General features: G+C 39.5%; 1 protein-coding gene across 1 annotated transcript; it reads left to right on the top strand.

The window, feature by feature from the left end:
• The first annotated feature begins 7245 nt into the window (after nt 1–7245).
• Nucleotides 7246–13384, top strand: LOC127452875 (zinc-binding protein A33-like). Its single transcript, XM_051718702.1, has 6 exons — nt 7246–7945; nt 8158–8253; nt 9696–9926; nt 10076–10098; nt 10223–10341; nt 10460–13384. Exons 1-6 carry the CDS (start codon nt 7523–7525, stop codon nt 10993–10995), a joined length of 1428 nt encoding a protein of 475 aa, XP_051574662.1. The 5' UTR covers nt 7246–7522; the 3' UTR covers nt 10996–13384.
• Nucleotides 13385–14815: the final 1431 nt, after the last annotated feature.

Genomic DNA, 14815 nt, shown 5'->3' with positions numbered 1-14815 from the left:
GAGACTCCGTCCCCCAGACTCTGAATTAGCAGGGAGTAATACACTGATGCCTCATGACCTTTTCCAAAAGCAGAAATTACCTCTCCTAGAGTATCTGGTGCTTTAGGGGGGTGTATGCTATTCCCAAAAATAGTACAGAGCAAGTGGCGTAGCTGAAGGTACCTATAAAACTGAGATTTCTGGGATCCCAAAATATTGAACCAAATTTTCAAAGGATCTCATCACACCACTCTCATAAAGATCACCGAGTGTATTAACCCTCCTCTCAATCCACTCTGACCAACAAAATGGGGACTTATTAATGCATAGTTTGGGGTTTAGCCATAGGCTCGAGGCACTATTTAGATAAATATCTGAATTAAACACTCTGGACACTTTTGTTCATACTGAGTTGAAATGTGAAATAATGGGGTGTGATTTAATTTCTCTGGTTTGATTGACAGAAAGGCTTTGCAATGGCAAAATAGGGGCAAGAACTTCTTGTTCAATGCAGAACCAGGGAGGGGCTCTTTCAGGTGGAAGCAACCAATGAGCCAAATGTCTGAGACTGAACGAATAATAATAAAACAAAATCTTGGGTAGGCCTAGTACACCTTTGTCAATCGGCCTATGCAGCTTACTAAAATGTAATTTGGGGCATTTACCACTCCAAATAAAAGACTTCACTATGCTCTCAAATTGCTTGAAATAAGAGAGGGGGATATCTACCGGGAGAGACTGTAGCAGGTAGTTGAATTTTGGAATACAGTTAATTTTAATAACATTAACCTTCCCAATCATCGATAAATGTAATGAAACCCACCTGTCTACATCACTCGAAACCCTTTTTATTAAAGGGTCAAAATTAACTCTAACTAAATCAGACAAATTTGTTGGGAATAAAATACCCAAATACTTAATGCTCTGTTTGGGCCACTGGAAGGCTGTTACTGGACAGTATGCTGTCAGAGCCAAAGCTTCGGATTTAGACCAGCTGACTTTGTATCCTGAGAATTTGGAAAAGGAATTAATAATTCTGTGGAGGCAAGGCATAGATTTAGTAGGGTCAGAGACAAATAATAAAATATCATCTGCGTAAAGCAAGAGTTTATGCGCCATACCTCCTGCCACCACCCCTGAAAATGATCCTCCTTTCTTATCGTGGCTGCTAATGTTTCCAGGGCAAGACAGAACAATAATGGGGAAAGAGGGCAACCTTGCCAGGTGCCCCTATTCAGAGTAAAATAATCTGAAATTAATCCATTTGTTTGTACCGCCGCTACCAGGTGTCTATAAAGTAACTTGATCCAACCAATAAACGTACTCCTGAACCCATACATTTCCAAAATCTTAAAAAGATAATCCCATTCTACCATATAAAATGCCTTTTCGGCATCAAGTGAGATGGCAGCGACCAGAGTCTGATCATTCACCACTGACCACATGATATTGATGAAACGTCTAATGTTATCAGAAGAGCAACGACCCTGAATAAACCCCACCTGATCTATATGTATAAGAGATGTCATAACTTTACATAATCGGTTAGCCAAAATTTTGCCAAAATTTTTACATCTAGCTGGATTAGGGAAATTGGACGGTAACTCTTACACTTGCTTGGATCTTTGTCTTTTTTAAGAATCAGACTGATCCAGGCTTGCGTCATGGTTGGTGGAAGCTTACCATTCTTTAATTATTCCGAAAAAACTTCTAAATGAGCCAGTTCTGTAGCATAAGACCTAAAAAATTCAGCAGCAAAGCCATCTGGCTCCGGAGCCTTGTCACCTTGCCTTACTTGTAGGTAAGGCCATAATTACCTCGTCAAGTTCCTCCAAGGTTATCTCAGAATCAAGAGAGTTTTTTTGCTCAGTCATCAATTTAGGGAGTTCTAATGGTTCCACAAAATTTCTAATATCATCATCAGTAGATGAAGACGTGGAACTATAGAGATCAAGATATAATTCTTTAAAGGCATTATTAATATCAATGGCCAAGGTAAAAATTTCACCACCAGCAGATTTCACTGAAGGAATGGTAGAAAAAGACTCTCTCTGCTTTATATATCTAGCCAAAAGCTTCCCTGCTTTGTCCCCCGACTCAAAGTATGACTGTCTTGCCCTGAATAACCAAAACTCCACTTTCCGCGACAAAATAGTATTATACACTATATTGCCAAAAGTATTCGCTCACCCATCCAACTAATTGAATTCAGGTGTTCCAATCACTTTCATGGCCACAGGTGTATAAAATGAAGCACCTAGGCATGCAGACTGCTTCTACAAACATTTGTGAAAGAATGGGCCGCTCTCAGGAGCTCAGTGAATTCCAGCGTGGTACTGTGATAGGATGCCACCTGTGCAACAAGTCCAGTCATGAAATTTCCTCGCTACTAAATATTCCACAGTCAACTGTCAGTGGTATTATAACAAAGTGGAAGCGATTGGGAATGACAGCAACTCGGCCACGAAGTGGTAGGCCACGTAAAATGACAGAGCGGGGTCAGCGGATGCTGAGGCGCATAGTGCGCAGAGGTCGCCAACTTTCTGCAGAGTCAATCGCTACAGACCTCCAAAGTTCATGTGGCCTTCAGATTAGCTCAAGAACAGTGCGTAGAGAGCTTCATGGAATGGGTTTCCATGGCCGAGCAGCTGCATCCAAGCCATACATCACCAAGTGCAATGCAAAGTGTCGGATGCAGTGGTGTAAAGCACGCCGCCACTGGACTCTAGAGCAGTGGAGACGCGTTCTCTGGAGTGACGAATCATGCTTCTCCATCTGGCAATCTGATGGACGAGTCTGGGTTTGGCGGTTGCCAGGAGAACAGTACTTGTCTGACTGCATTGTGTGAAGTTTGGTGGAGGGGGGATTATGGTGTGGGGTTGTTTTTCAGGAGCTGGGCTTGGCCCCTTAGTTCCAGTGAAAGGAACTCTGAATGCTTCAGCATACCAAGAGATTTTGGACAATTCCATGCTCCCAACTTTGTGGGAACAGTTTGGGGATGGCCCCTTCCTGTTCCAACATGACTGCGCACCAGTGCACGAAGCAAGGTCCATAAAGACATGGATGAGCGAGTTTGGTGTGGAAGAACTTGACTGGCCTGCACAGAGTCCTGACCTCAACCCGACAGAGCACCTTTGGGTTGAATTAGAGCGAAGACTGCGAGCCAGGCCTTCTCGTCCAACATTAGTGTCTGACCTCACAAATGCGCTTCTGGAAGAATGGTCAAAAATTCCCATAAACACACTCCTAAACCTTGTGGAAAGCCTTCCCAGAAGAGTTGAAGCTGTTATAGCCGCAAAGGGTGGGCCGACATCATATTAAACCCTATGGATTAAGAATGGGATGTCACTTAAGTTCATATGCGTCTAAAGGCAGATGAGCGAATACTTTTGGCAATATAGTGTATCTGTATTTCAATTGAGTCAATTCTCTGAGGCCATTAGACGACATTCGGCGCTTCAGCTCTGCCTCAGCGCTTTTAATATTCCATTCCAACGCCACTAGTTCTCGTGCTTTGGATTTTTTGGTGAATGAGGCATACTGTATGATCCTGCCCCTAAGAACTCCCAAGCCACACACACACAGGATACTGAGGACCAGTTGGTCTCCATATAGACATTGATTTCAGTCTTTAACATTTGTTGGAAATCAGGATTTTGCAAAAGGGATACATTAAAGCGGCAGCAGTATGATTTCTTTTTCTCCGTATGTGGCAACATCACCAAGCTCACCAGGGCATGATCTGACACTAAAATGTTTCCAATTGAGCTATCGACAACAGATGAAATGAGGGACTTAATAAAAATCTATTCTAGATTAAATTTTATGGACTGATGAAAAAAATGTATAGTCTCTACCAGATGGGTTCAAAAGTCGCCAAACATCTGCAAGACCAAGATTTTTACACATCCTGTGAAGTGTCACCGTTGCTCTAGTGGGCTTACACACTTTTGCTTCACTGTGATCAAAAGATTAAAGTCTCCTCCCAATATTATATCATAAGGGGTGTCAGCAGCTTGCAACATCCCTTCAAGATCTATAAAAAAGCCCTGATCTTCAGCATTAGGTGCGTAAATATTAGCCAAAATCAACCTTTGCCCCTGAATTTCTGCTAGAACAACAATGACTCTTCCTGATTTATCTTTAATCTGTTTGAGGCATTTGAATTGTAGATGTTTATTTATCAATATAATGACCCCCCTGCTCTTACTTGAGCCAGCACTAAAAAAAACATGCCCACCCCATATCTTCCCAAATTTTTCAGCTTCTTGTGGGGAAAGATGTGTTTCTTGAAGAAACACTATATCATATTTCTTTTAATGGGGTGCCCCAACCCATTAACATTCCCCGTGGAGAAAGATATCCCACTCATATTAACATATGACATATGGTATAATAGAAAAAATAAATTGTGTGTCAAAAACAAGATTACAAAGACCACATTTCAACATCAATGCAACAGTCAAACCCCGAACTTTCCCCAGAATAAAACAAACAGAAAAAAGTAAAAGTGCGCATTAACCCCGCGCACGACAGCGCTAACCGGCGTCCATCCCTCTAAACTCAGAAGGTCCATGTACGCCTACAGATTTTGTGAGGCAAAAGTACATAACAGAAAATACTTTGTAAAACAGACCCCAGCCAACAGGCAGAATAAATAGAAAGAACATGTAGATTAATTCACAGAACTGTCTTGAAGGTGTGTTCCCCCACAAAACAAATTCCAGCTGATATAAAGCCGTTCAGTTTCCTCAGACAGACAAACAAGATTTTCAAGTGTTCAGTGAACAGCTGTTATGAGAGCAGCAGATGACGTAATCATTCCAATGTCCTGTGAAAATACTCCACAAAAAAAAAAAAACTCCAGCCAACAGGAGGCATTAGTACAAAAATGAACAGATTCATCCATAACTGTCCCGAAGCAGTGTTCTTCCACAAAACAAACTCCAGCCGCTTGGCGGAACTAGCACAAAAAGAAAAAAAATAGACATCCCGGTTCCTCGGATGATCAAGAGTCAAATTCACTCAGAGGCCGCATAAAAAAAAAATACATCATGACTTACTCAGTCCATCAGTTTTATAAAAGACATCCTTTGTGTGGGCATGTGGATATTTTGCGGTGATCCATAGTGTCCATTCTCAATCTGGCTGGGAACTTCAGTGTAAAAGCGATCTTCTGTCAATGCAAAAGTTTTTTTAAGGAAGTGTCATTCCAAAAAACAACTCCAGCCGCTAGGCGGAGCCAACGCAGAAAGAAAAAAATGGTGCCCAGCTTCCTTAGACAGTCGAGTTATTTACAGCGAGTCAGTCCACTGACATAAGTAACATTCAATGGTTTACTCACCCATAGTTTCTATAAAGGACAGTGCTTTTTGGGGGCATAAAAATACTTTGCGGCCATCTTTGGTGTCTATCCTTAGTTTGGCCGGAAACATCAGTGCAAAAGCGATCTTCCGTTGATGTAAGAGTTTCTTACATTCCTTGAACGATCGCGTTTCTCTCTTGTCGAACTCGCAAAGTCCGGGAACAAGAAAATATTGTGATTCTTCCAAGAAAGCTTTCCTTTGCTCCTCGCCTGGCGCAACACGAGATCTTTATCGGATGATCTCAGAAATTTGGCCAGAATTGATCAGGGCCTGTCTCCCTCAGCAGATCTCCGAGCCGGGACACTGTGAGCTCGCTCGATTTCCAGTTTATGGCCTGTTATGTCAAGCAGACTCGGGAAGAGCTCATCCAGGAATTTCACCATATCTCTGCCCTCTTCATGCTAAGGAATTCCAACAATTTGTATATTGTTCCTTTGATTCCTATTTTCGAGATCATCCAATTTTTCCAAAAATATTTTCCAAGTCTGTTTTGGGGACGGATTAGCGGATAATTCCCTTTGTGATGACTCCAGATAATCGATTTGTTTCTCAACATCTGCTACTCTTGTGACCAACTCAGAGAATTTTGTTAACATTGCCGTAATAGATCGACGTATTACAGCGAGGTCCTCCAAGTCAGCAACAACCTTCGTCAGCATCACCGATATGTTGGACAGTTGACGCTGAATTTCTTCTCCAGTCACGCTTTCCAAATCGAGTCCCCGGTCTGCAGGCCTGCCAGAGGCCTCATCTTGAGCATATAAGTGTCTTTTAATGTCTCCAGAGTCTGAGGATTTTGACTTCTTTGCCATGTTTACAAGAGCAAATATGTAACTGGGTGTATCGAATCTCACCAGATTAAACATGAAAATAATTAAAAACTAGCAAAGTGCGCAGAGCTAGTCACTCACACGTCTGTTTCTCGCATGGTGTCACCTATTCTTAAGGCAAGACTTAACTAGTAGGTCGTAAGCAGCCTTCACATTTGTACACAGAAGTATTAAAAAGCCGTGAACTTCAGTTTGATCTTGTTACGGTTGATGTTCAAACCTTGTTTTTTCACGTAACTGTCAGCTGTAATAAATTATATCCCTATTAAAATATTATACGTAATAAAAGTACATTTGATAAATAGTATATTTGCCCTGTGTAAATAACAATAAATAGGAACTGTATCTAAAATAATTGAGGGGTGATAAATACTATTACAACAGGCTGGAAAAATAGACATTTATTCATTTTAATATAATTTATTATATTATTGAATGTGTTGAAACTTGACACCGGGCGATGCACCCTGATAACTGCACCGTTAGATCGGTTTCATACTGAAGAGCTGCTTAAAAATACTTTTTTTTTTCTTTCTCGTAAATGTAAACGAGTGTAACTGTCAACATCATCATATATGTCGAAAGGATTGAAGCCTGTCACGCAAAACATGAGCTCATTGATGTCATAAAATATCAGTCTGCTTTTTTATTCCATCCGTTACTCATGGTCGGAGTCTTCCGTAAATATTTAGTTCATACGTAGGGTTATGTTCTACTAAGTTTTATGGTGCAACGCTCAAATATTGAGTAGTGCGTAATTGTGACTTAGTTTCCCATTTACGCAACAACTAGGCTAAGTTGCTGGTGCAACCGGCCCCTAGGTCAGGACAGGGGGTGCATTTATTACATCTGTACAGATTACAAAATACATTGTGACATACTGAACATATACAAAGACATGAATCGACCAAACATCTTTCCTTTAAATAATTCGTTAACCATAATTTGTGATAAATTGGCGTTGCAGTGAGCTGAGGAGATATGGACGCTCAAATTTGTTTTATTTATTTATTTATTTATTTTATTTTATTTTTTATCAACACTGAAGACAAACTTGTCTTCCCGTTTTCTCTTTTATTATGTTTTTCGTTGAACTCTCTCTCTCTCCGCCCTCTCCCTCACACGGAAGTAACGTTAACAGATATAAACTGACTGAACGTCTCATGACCAACAAATCGCTTGAAATTTCTCTCCTTTTTTTGGAACATTTATAATGTTTATAACGTTTCTAACGCAGAAGGACTAATGTTTTAAGGAGCTTTATGATTCTAAAAAAAATCTCAGAAAACACTGTTGTCGCTTTAGCCTGCTCGTTCAAAGTGAAAGTTAAACGCGCGTCGGTGCAACATGGCAGAATACGAGGACGAAGATATCACAGACAGACCATCACTTCTGGAGTCTGACTTAACTTGTCCGGTGTGCAAAGACATATTTAAAGAACCCGTGTTGCTTTCATGTAGCCACAGTTTCTGTCAGGAATGTCTGGAGGCGAGCTGGAAAAATCAGTCGAAACGGCTCTGCCCGATGTGCCGAAAATGCTGCGACGGAGAAACACCGATCCCCAACCGCGCATTGAAGAACACCTGCGCGTCCTATAAAAAAGAGAGATGTTGGAGAGGGACGGGTTTGGACGAAATTATCTGTGGTTTGCACCAGCGACCATTTCAGCTCTTCTGCATTAAAGACGAGGAACCTGTGTGCGTGGATTGCGTGACACTTCACCCGGGACACGAGCTGTGCCCTATAGACCAAGGAGTGCCATTCTGTAAAGTGAGCCGAGGAAGGGAAACTATCTACTGTCATGCTCTGTATTATTCCAGTGTGATGTATAGGCCTATGCTGATATTTCACCGTAAAGCAACCAACTTCCTGTTAAAGCCACTGAAATAAACTGCTGTCTTTCCTGGTTTTTGTGGATTTTTGTGATGGAGTGATGCCTTGGTTTTGCATTCTAACGTGCATACCTTTCTAATTATTTATAGGACGAGCTTAACTTGAAAACCAAAATACTGGAAAGCAAGCAGGATTCATTCAGAAGAATAAAGAAAAAGTATAAAGACACAATCTCTTTTATTGAGGTAAACAGTCTCTCATAACTTACAGTATTGGGGGCCAAACACCATCAAATCAGCCTTTGCAATCTTTTGTAAAACACTCAAAACGTTTTGATTGTTCTCATTTATAAAGAAGGGAATGCTTTATTTAATAGTTTGTCTGGAATAGTTTAACCAGAAATGAAAATTCTCTCATCATTTACTCACTTATGTGCCATCCCAGATGTGTATCACTGAAGATTTTTAGAAGAATATATCAGCTCTGTAGGTCCACACAATGTAAATGAATGGTGACCAAATCTTTGAAACTCCAAAAAGCACACAAAGGCAGCATAAAAGTAATCCATATGACTCCAGTGGTTTAATCCAAGTCTTCAGAAGTGATCTAATCAATTTTGGGTGAGAACAGACCAAAACATAATTCCTTTTTCACTATAAATGTTGACATCAGCAGTCTCCTTGGCGATCATGATTTCAAGCTTGATTACTTTTCCTACCGCCATCTAGTGCTCTGCATATGCGTCAAGCACTAGGAAGTGAAATCAAGCTTGAAATCGTGATCGTGCCTAGAGACTGCAATGGCAAGATGTACAGTGGAGAAGGAGTGGCATTTTGGTCTGTTCTCACCCAAAACCAGTTAGATTGCTTCAGAAGACATGGATTAAACCACCGGAGTCTTATGAATTACTTTATGCTGCCTTGATGTGCTTTTGGAGCTTCGAAGTTTTGATCACCATTCACTTGCATTGGATGGACTTGCAGAGTTGAGATTTTCTTAAAAAAAAACATTGATTTGTATTCTGCAGAAGACAGAGGGCCCTAGCATAAGTCATAAGCGCAAAGTCAATCGGCATGGCCATGAAGTTTTGGTATTTTCGTGTAAACTAGGTCTAGGCACAAGTGAGTTTTGTGGAATTTCTTGCACAAAGTGCTAATGGGTCAAGTGCAATTTCATGCTGAGGTTCTTCTCCTGTTATTATATAGTCCATTCCCTGTCAAGCACCAACAAAGAGAGCACTTTCATAAGAATTTGGTAATGTAAATGTACGACTGTACGCAGTGAATTAGAAGAATTTAAATATCGACTTATGTTCTTTTGTGCATTGACTGCGTCGTTGTTGAATGTCAAGCATATTTATATGGCAGTGACACTCATTTTATACACATGGAAAATGTGGTTCTCATCAGAATTTGGATGTACGCTCCGTTAAATTATAGGGAATGTAAGTATTATTAATAATTTTCATCTACTGACACACAAATCATAAGATGAGGATAATGTGTAGGATAAGATGTTATAGGATAAGATGTAGCACATGGTAAAATAGAGCCCAGCAAGTCCAATAGTCATACACATCTGGGATGACATGAGGGTGAGTAAATGATGAGAATTTTTTAATTTTAGGTGAACTCTCCCTTTAATAAATTACACCATATGCTTCTCTCACCTTTCTGTTTTGTTACAGAGCCAGACTCAGGAGGCAGAAAATCTAATAAAACTGGAGTTTGAGAGACTCCATCGGTTCCTAAATGATGAAGAAACAAACAGAATAACAGCTTTGAAGAAAGAGGAAACTGAGAAGAAACAGATGCTGGACAAGAAGATTGAGAGCATCACTCGTGATATTTCAGCTCTCGCAGAACTTATTCAGTCAGTGAAGAGGGAAATGGGAGCAGAGGATTTGACTTTCCTGCAGGTAGGATTTTAGTTCTGTATGAGTTATGAATAGTAATCTAGGTAAAAAACCTACTCTCTGTTTACCATATCCTAATAAATAACTAAATCAGACATGAACCCCTCATTCACCTCATTTAAGTCAACCTTTCACACCTTCTACTCCTTCAGAATTTCCAGAAGCTAAAGAGAAGGTATGTTTTTTTTTAGCCCCATTCTTTCTATTATGTACCTGGTATATTTTAATAAATTATGCTTTCATTCTGCTGTTTGAGAGGGTGTAGGAAGCTTTAGATGATTTCTTTACATCTACTGCAGAACCCAGTGGACCGGTGAGGATCCAACGAAGGTTCATGGAGCTCTCATAAACATGGCCTTGCATGTCGGTGGTCTGGGTTACAAAGTCTGGGAGAAAATGCAGTTTCATGTCCAGTGTTGTGAGTGCACCTTTCACTTTGTGTAATGAATATGTCAGATAACCACAGAGAGGTTTGCTGGTCACTGTTAAATATTGGCGTAACATTCAGTCATTCTTACTAATTGATTTGCTTACAGTGCCTGTAATCCTGGATCCCAACACAGTCTCTCCCTGGCTCTCCATGTCTCCTGACTTTTCCAGTGTGAAAGAGAGTCTCGAGAGGCAGTCTTTCCCAGACAACCCTGAGAGGTTTGACCCCTGTGTTTTTGTCCTTGGCTCAGAGGGTTTCTCCTCAGGGCGCCACCGTTGGGAGGTAAATGTTGCCGACAACCCCAAATGGATCTTGGGAGTGTGCAAGGATTCAGTGGTTCGGAAGAGGAAGTTTACCATGACAACAACAGCAGGTGTATGGACCATTGGGCTGAGTAAAGGGGTCTACAATGCCCTGACTACTCCACGTACTATGCTGAATGTAGAAAGAAGGCCAGAAACCATCAGGATAAAGCTCAATATGGAAAAGGGAGAGGTATCCTTCTGGGATACAGGCAACAACAAGCACCTATGCACGTATACTGATAAGTTCTCTGGAAAGCTTTTCCCCATCTTTGGCCCAGGCCTCCACAGCACACCAATGACTATTTTGCCTGCCAAAGTGACCATCCATAAACAATAAGTAGACTTAGTTTGTGTCTTTAGAATACAAGCATGTTAAGGCAGAAGAGTTATGGGCCGTTCACACAGACACTGCTCTTGCATTTTAAAAAAACACAGCGTAATGAAAGAAAGAATGCGGGTGTCTCGGGTTTTTAGGGGTCTTTTGTTAGGGGCAGTTTTTTTTTCTTTTGAAGATCTTTTAACTTGTCACGGTGTCTTAACGTGGCACTCATGGCTCGAGACACTGAAATAGCAGCAAGACTAGCAAAGTCTAGGCACAAGTGGGTTGGCGAAATCAATGTTGATTGATCATGGTTGATCACGCAAATCGTGGCTTGTATTAAAAGTGATCGATAGCTCTTTAATATCATCTGCTGGTGGAATCACCAAACTTCAAATGCAGGAACTTAAATTTAGATTTTGCGCCAAGATTAGGCGTGGTTCTCAGATGTCTTAATGTAATGGCCTTTTTCTCAGAAAAATAGCAATTTGCGCTTTGCACCACTTCAATAACATACAATTCATCCATAGTGTGCGAGTAAACACCCACAGATAGCACAAACACTCCCACCCACGCCCACTTGCGCTTTGCTCTGGAACAAAAATTGGATAACACGTAGTGTACGGTCACTGCGCGTAGCACGGTCATGAAAATAGAGGCCATAAAGTCAAAGAAAGTTATTTAATAGTCATACTGTATATCAGAAATCCCTGAAATTGATCTTCTGCCTTTGTTAATTGGTGTATACTGTATAAGTTTTATACTACATGTTATATTGGGATAAATTAATATATGCATACATAGTCTGTTTTCAGGGTAGAGAAATTCTTTCAGTTACCCAAACATTTGAATGTTATTGCTGCAAAACACCATTGACCATTATATGGAGAAAGTCTTTTTTATCAATCACCTTGATATCTTTTACCCTACTACTTCTCAACTTGTCAACTTATAAGGCAGTGTCTTTTGTGTCCTACTAGTCATTTGACACAAGAACAACATTTACATAAAAGTGCAAAATATCTCTTCAGTTTTGAAGTTGAAATCGGCTAATCTTGTTTTGTTTTTTTCTTTAATTTAATTTGCCTTTTGATTTTGTGCCATATTTGTTTTATTACAAATATACAGCATGTCTTACCTGTTTTCAGTATCAGCAGAATTAAATGTACAGTAATATCAGCAAAATTACAGAACCGAAATATCTGACTAAACAGACATAATGCCTCTGTTTTTATTTGACACATTTCTGATATATCCAAAAGGGAACTTTTTAAGCTCTTCCGCCAATAATGGGATCTAAACAAGTCCCTAAACTAAAATTAAAAAATGAGGTGATAAAAATTACATACAGATCACTCACTTCACCAGTCTCAATAATATTAACCAATATTGTCAGAGCATTCACACATTAGGTAGTGGATATACCAAGATTCATGTCTAAATTATTGTGAAAGTCCATGTTTTGAAGAAATGTCCAGAGGTGCACATTTATCTACAAGTATTTCATATATTGGACTTTCAATAGAAGTGATTTAATACATAGAATTTCTCATTAGATGCTAGTTGATTTTGGAATATGTATCCAATGGTCTTAAATGCCTTTTGAACTAAACATATTTTGAGTAAAAGTTTGATAGTTATAGTCTTATCTATGCTGCTTCTGAGAGTTCCTTGTGCTTTCTCTTGCACTAAGAGAGTTAGCAGAATGAAGACTGCATTGAGATTCCTGTGGCCAAGGCACATATACATATGATACTGCATGTACACTGTTATATACAAATGCTTGGAAAAACTGCTTGATCCAATACATCAATAAGTGTTCCTGATACAATATGTTATGAGTTTTGCCTATGGAACTAGTAGGGTACAATGGGGCTAAAGGCACACCTTAAGGAAAATAAGCTTTATTTCTGTTCACAAAATGTATCAAGATTGAAAAAAAACCAACAACAAAAAAACGTATATTTTTATTAAATATTGATGGAGCAACACAATCTGTGAAAAGAAATAAAACAAGTTTGTTTTGATTAAAATTACATTTTTAATAAAAGCTGGTGAGGGGGCCTGTGAGAAAAGCTGACCTCAGTTGATATATAATTAAGCAAGCTGACATTTCACAGTTAGTACTCAGTTCTTATTTTTATAGTGTGTGTGTGTCAGTAACGGAAATCATGTGGAAAGGGTTCCCTGTTTCGCTTCTCTGAGTGTCTCAGGTAAAAAGTGGAACATCACTCCTCGGTTCTAGAACATTTTGTTTCATTTACATAATTAATTCAGAATCTGTATGTATGTCTTTTTCAAATAAGGTAATGATTGATTTCATTGGATAGTGTACTGCTTTTCCTGTTCTTACAAAGATATATAATGCTGTGCTGAACAATAAAGTACGAGAAATCTCTGATGCATACTTAAGTGTCTGTGTCATTCATTTCTCCCCTGGCGAGGATCCGGATCGAGACAGCGACTGCAGACCTGCCTTGATACTTAGGGGCCAATCCTGAAAATTCCTAACAGGGCCTTTTACCTCACGCTTGGCGTAAAAGTCTCACACATTTTGGGTAAAAGGCCCTCCAAGTGGTTTGTAGTGATATCATTTAGGTACTCTCAAAAAAAAAAAAAAAAATGTAATTGAGGAAAACTTTTCCACGCAATTAAATTTAATTTTTCCAACAAAAAAGAATTGGTTTGAACTGACTTGTTCTAGTTCAAGTTGTACAAACTTAAATTCATTTTGTCAGAACAATTAAATAACATCTAATTCATAATTTTAAGTTGGTCCAGCGAAATTTATTTCATTAACCATTAGTATATGCCAGGTGAGCAAGTGTAATGTCAGCGAAACTGTTGCACTGTCAGTTTGATATCAACTGCTTATGGAGCTAAGCAACATTCAAATCAAACGATGGTGAAAAGTAGTTATGGGTCGTTCATGAACGATTCGTTCATTTTGAACGAGTTGTCTCAGAGTATGATTCGTTCATTTTGTATTGGCCGCGCATGCGCATTGCGCAACCTCCGTTCGTTTGTTACGTAAAAACCGCATAGGCGCAGTACAGGAAACAGAAATGATTAGTTCAACTCTTTTGGTTCGAGTCGTTCGTTCTTTTGTCACGTGAGAGCCGTATATGCTATGCATTGCTCACACAGGAAACAGAAATGATTAGTTCACCTCTGGAATCTTCTGGTCCAAGTCGTTCGTTCTTTTGTCACGTGACAGCCGATGCAGTAACAAAAGAACGAATGACTCGGACCAGAAGATTCCAGAGGTGAACTAATCATTTCTGTTCCTCATAATTTGTCCTTGGCTGCATCATCATTTTTTCCTTATTGGGACTATAATCAAAGTTTGTGTAAGTAGACGTGTTGAGGGGGATTTGGTTATTGAAAATCTAACATTTTAATTTAATTCTGCTCAAATGAATGAAATTACTTCAATAAAGATTCGTTCAATTTGCTGAATGAGACTCAAAGAACCAAGTCAGTGAAATGACCAAATCTTCCCATCTCTAGTGAAAAGTCCATCCTCAACCTAAGTACAAGCGACAATCTTCACCACAATGGTTACTCCAAAAATTCCAGTCTGACATACAATCCTTTTAAATGCCAGTACAACACAACATTAAACATGAACAAATCTCCTCCTATTCTTATCTTACTCTAAAATGCATAAAATAACACTGTTTCAACATTTGTTCACCCCATCCAGAAACGGAAATCCCCTCCCCAGTTTCTTCAATGCTACAAAAGATGTTCATGTAGTCCTAACTCAAATTGATTAAGTAAACATCAGTTTTACAAATTTAATTGTATAGAACATAATGAAATCAAGTTAAGACAA

The sequence above is a fragment of the Myxocyprinus asiaticus genome, chromosome 15 (genome assembly GCF_019703515.2).
Source record: "Myxocyprinus asiaticus isolate MX2 ecotype Aquarium Trade chromosome 15, UBuf_Myxa_2, whole genome shotgun sequence".
In the NCBI taxonomy this organism is placed as follows: Eukaryota; Metazoa; Chordata; class Actinopteri; order Cypriniformes; family Catostomidae; genus Myxocyprinus; species Myxocyprinus asiaticus.
This window is presented reverse-complemented; position numbering and strand designations above follow the sequence as displayed.

Coding starts and splice junctions, on each gene's coding strand:
- LOC127452875 (XM_051718702.1), top strand. CDS start 7,523: ATGGCAGAATACGAGGACGAAGATATCACAGACAGACCATCACTTCTG. Junction 8,254..9,695: donor ACACAATCTCTTTTATTGAG/GTAAACAGTCTC, acceptor GTTTTGTTACAG/AGCCAGACTCAGGAGGCAGA. Junction 10,099..10,222: donor TTCCAGAAGCTAAAGAGAAG/GTATGTTTTTTT, acceptor CATCTACTGCAG/AACCCAGTGGACCGGTGAGG.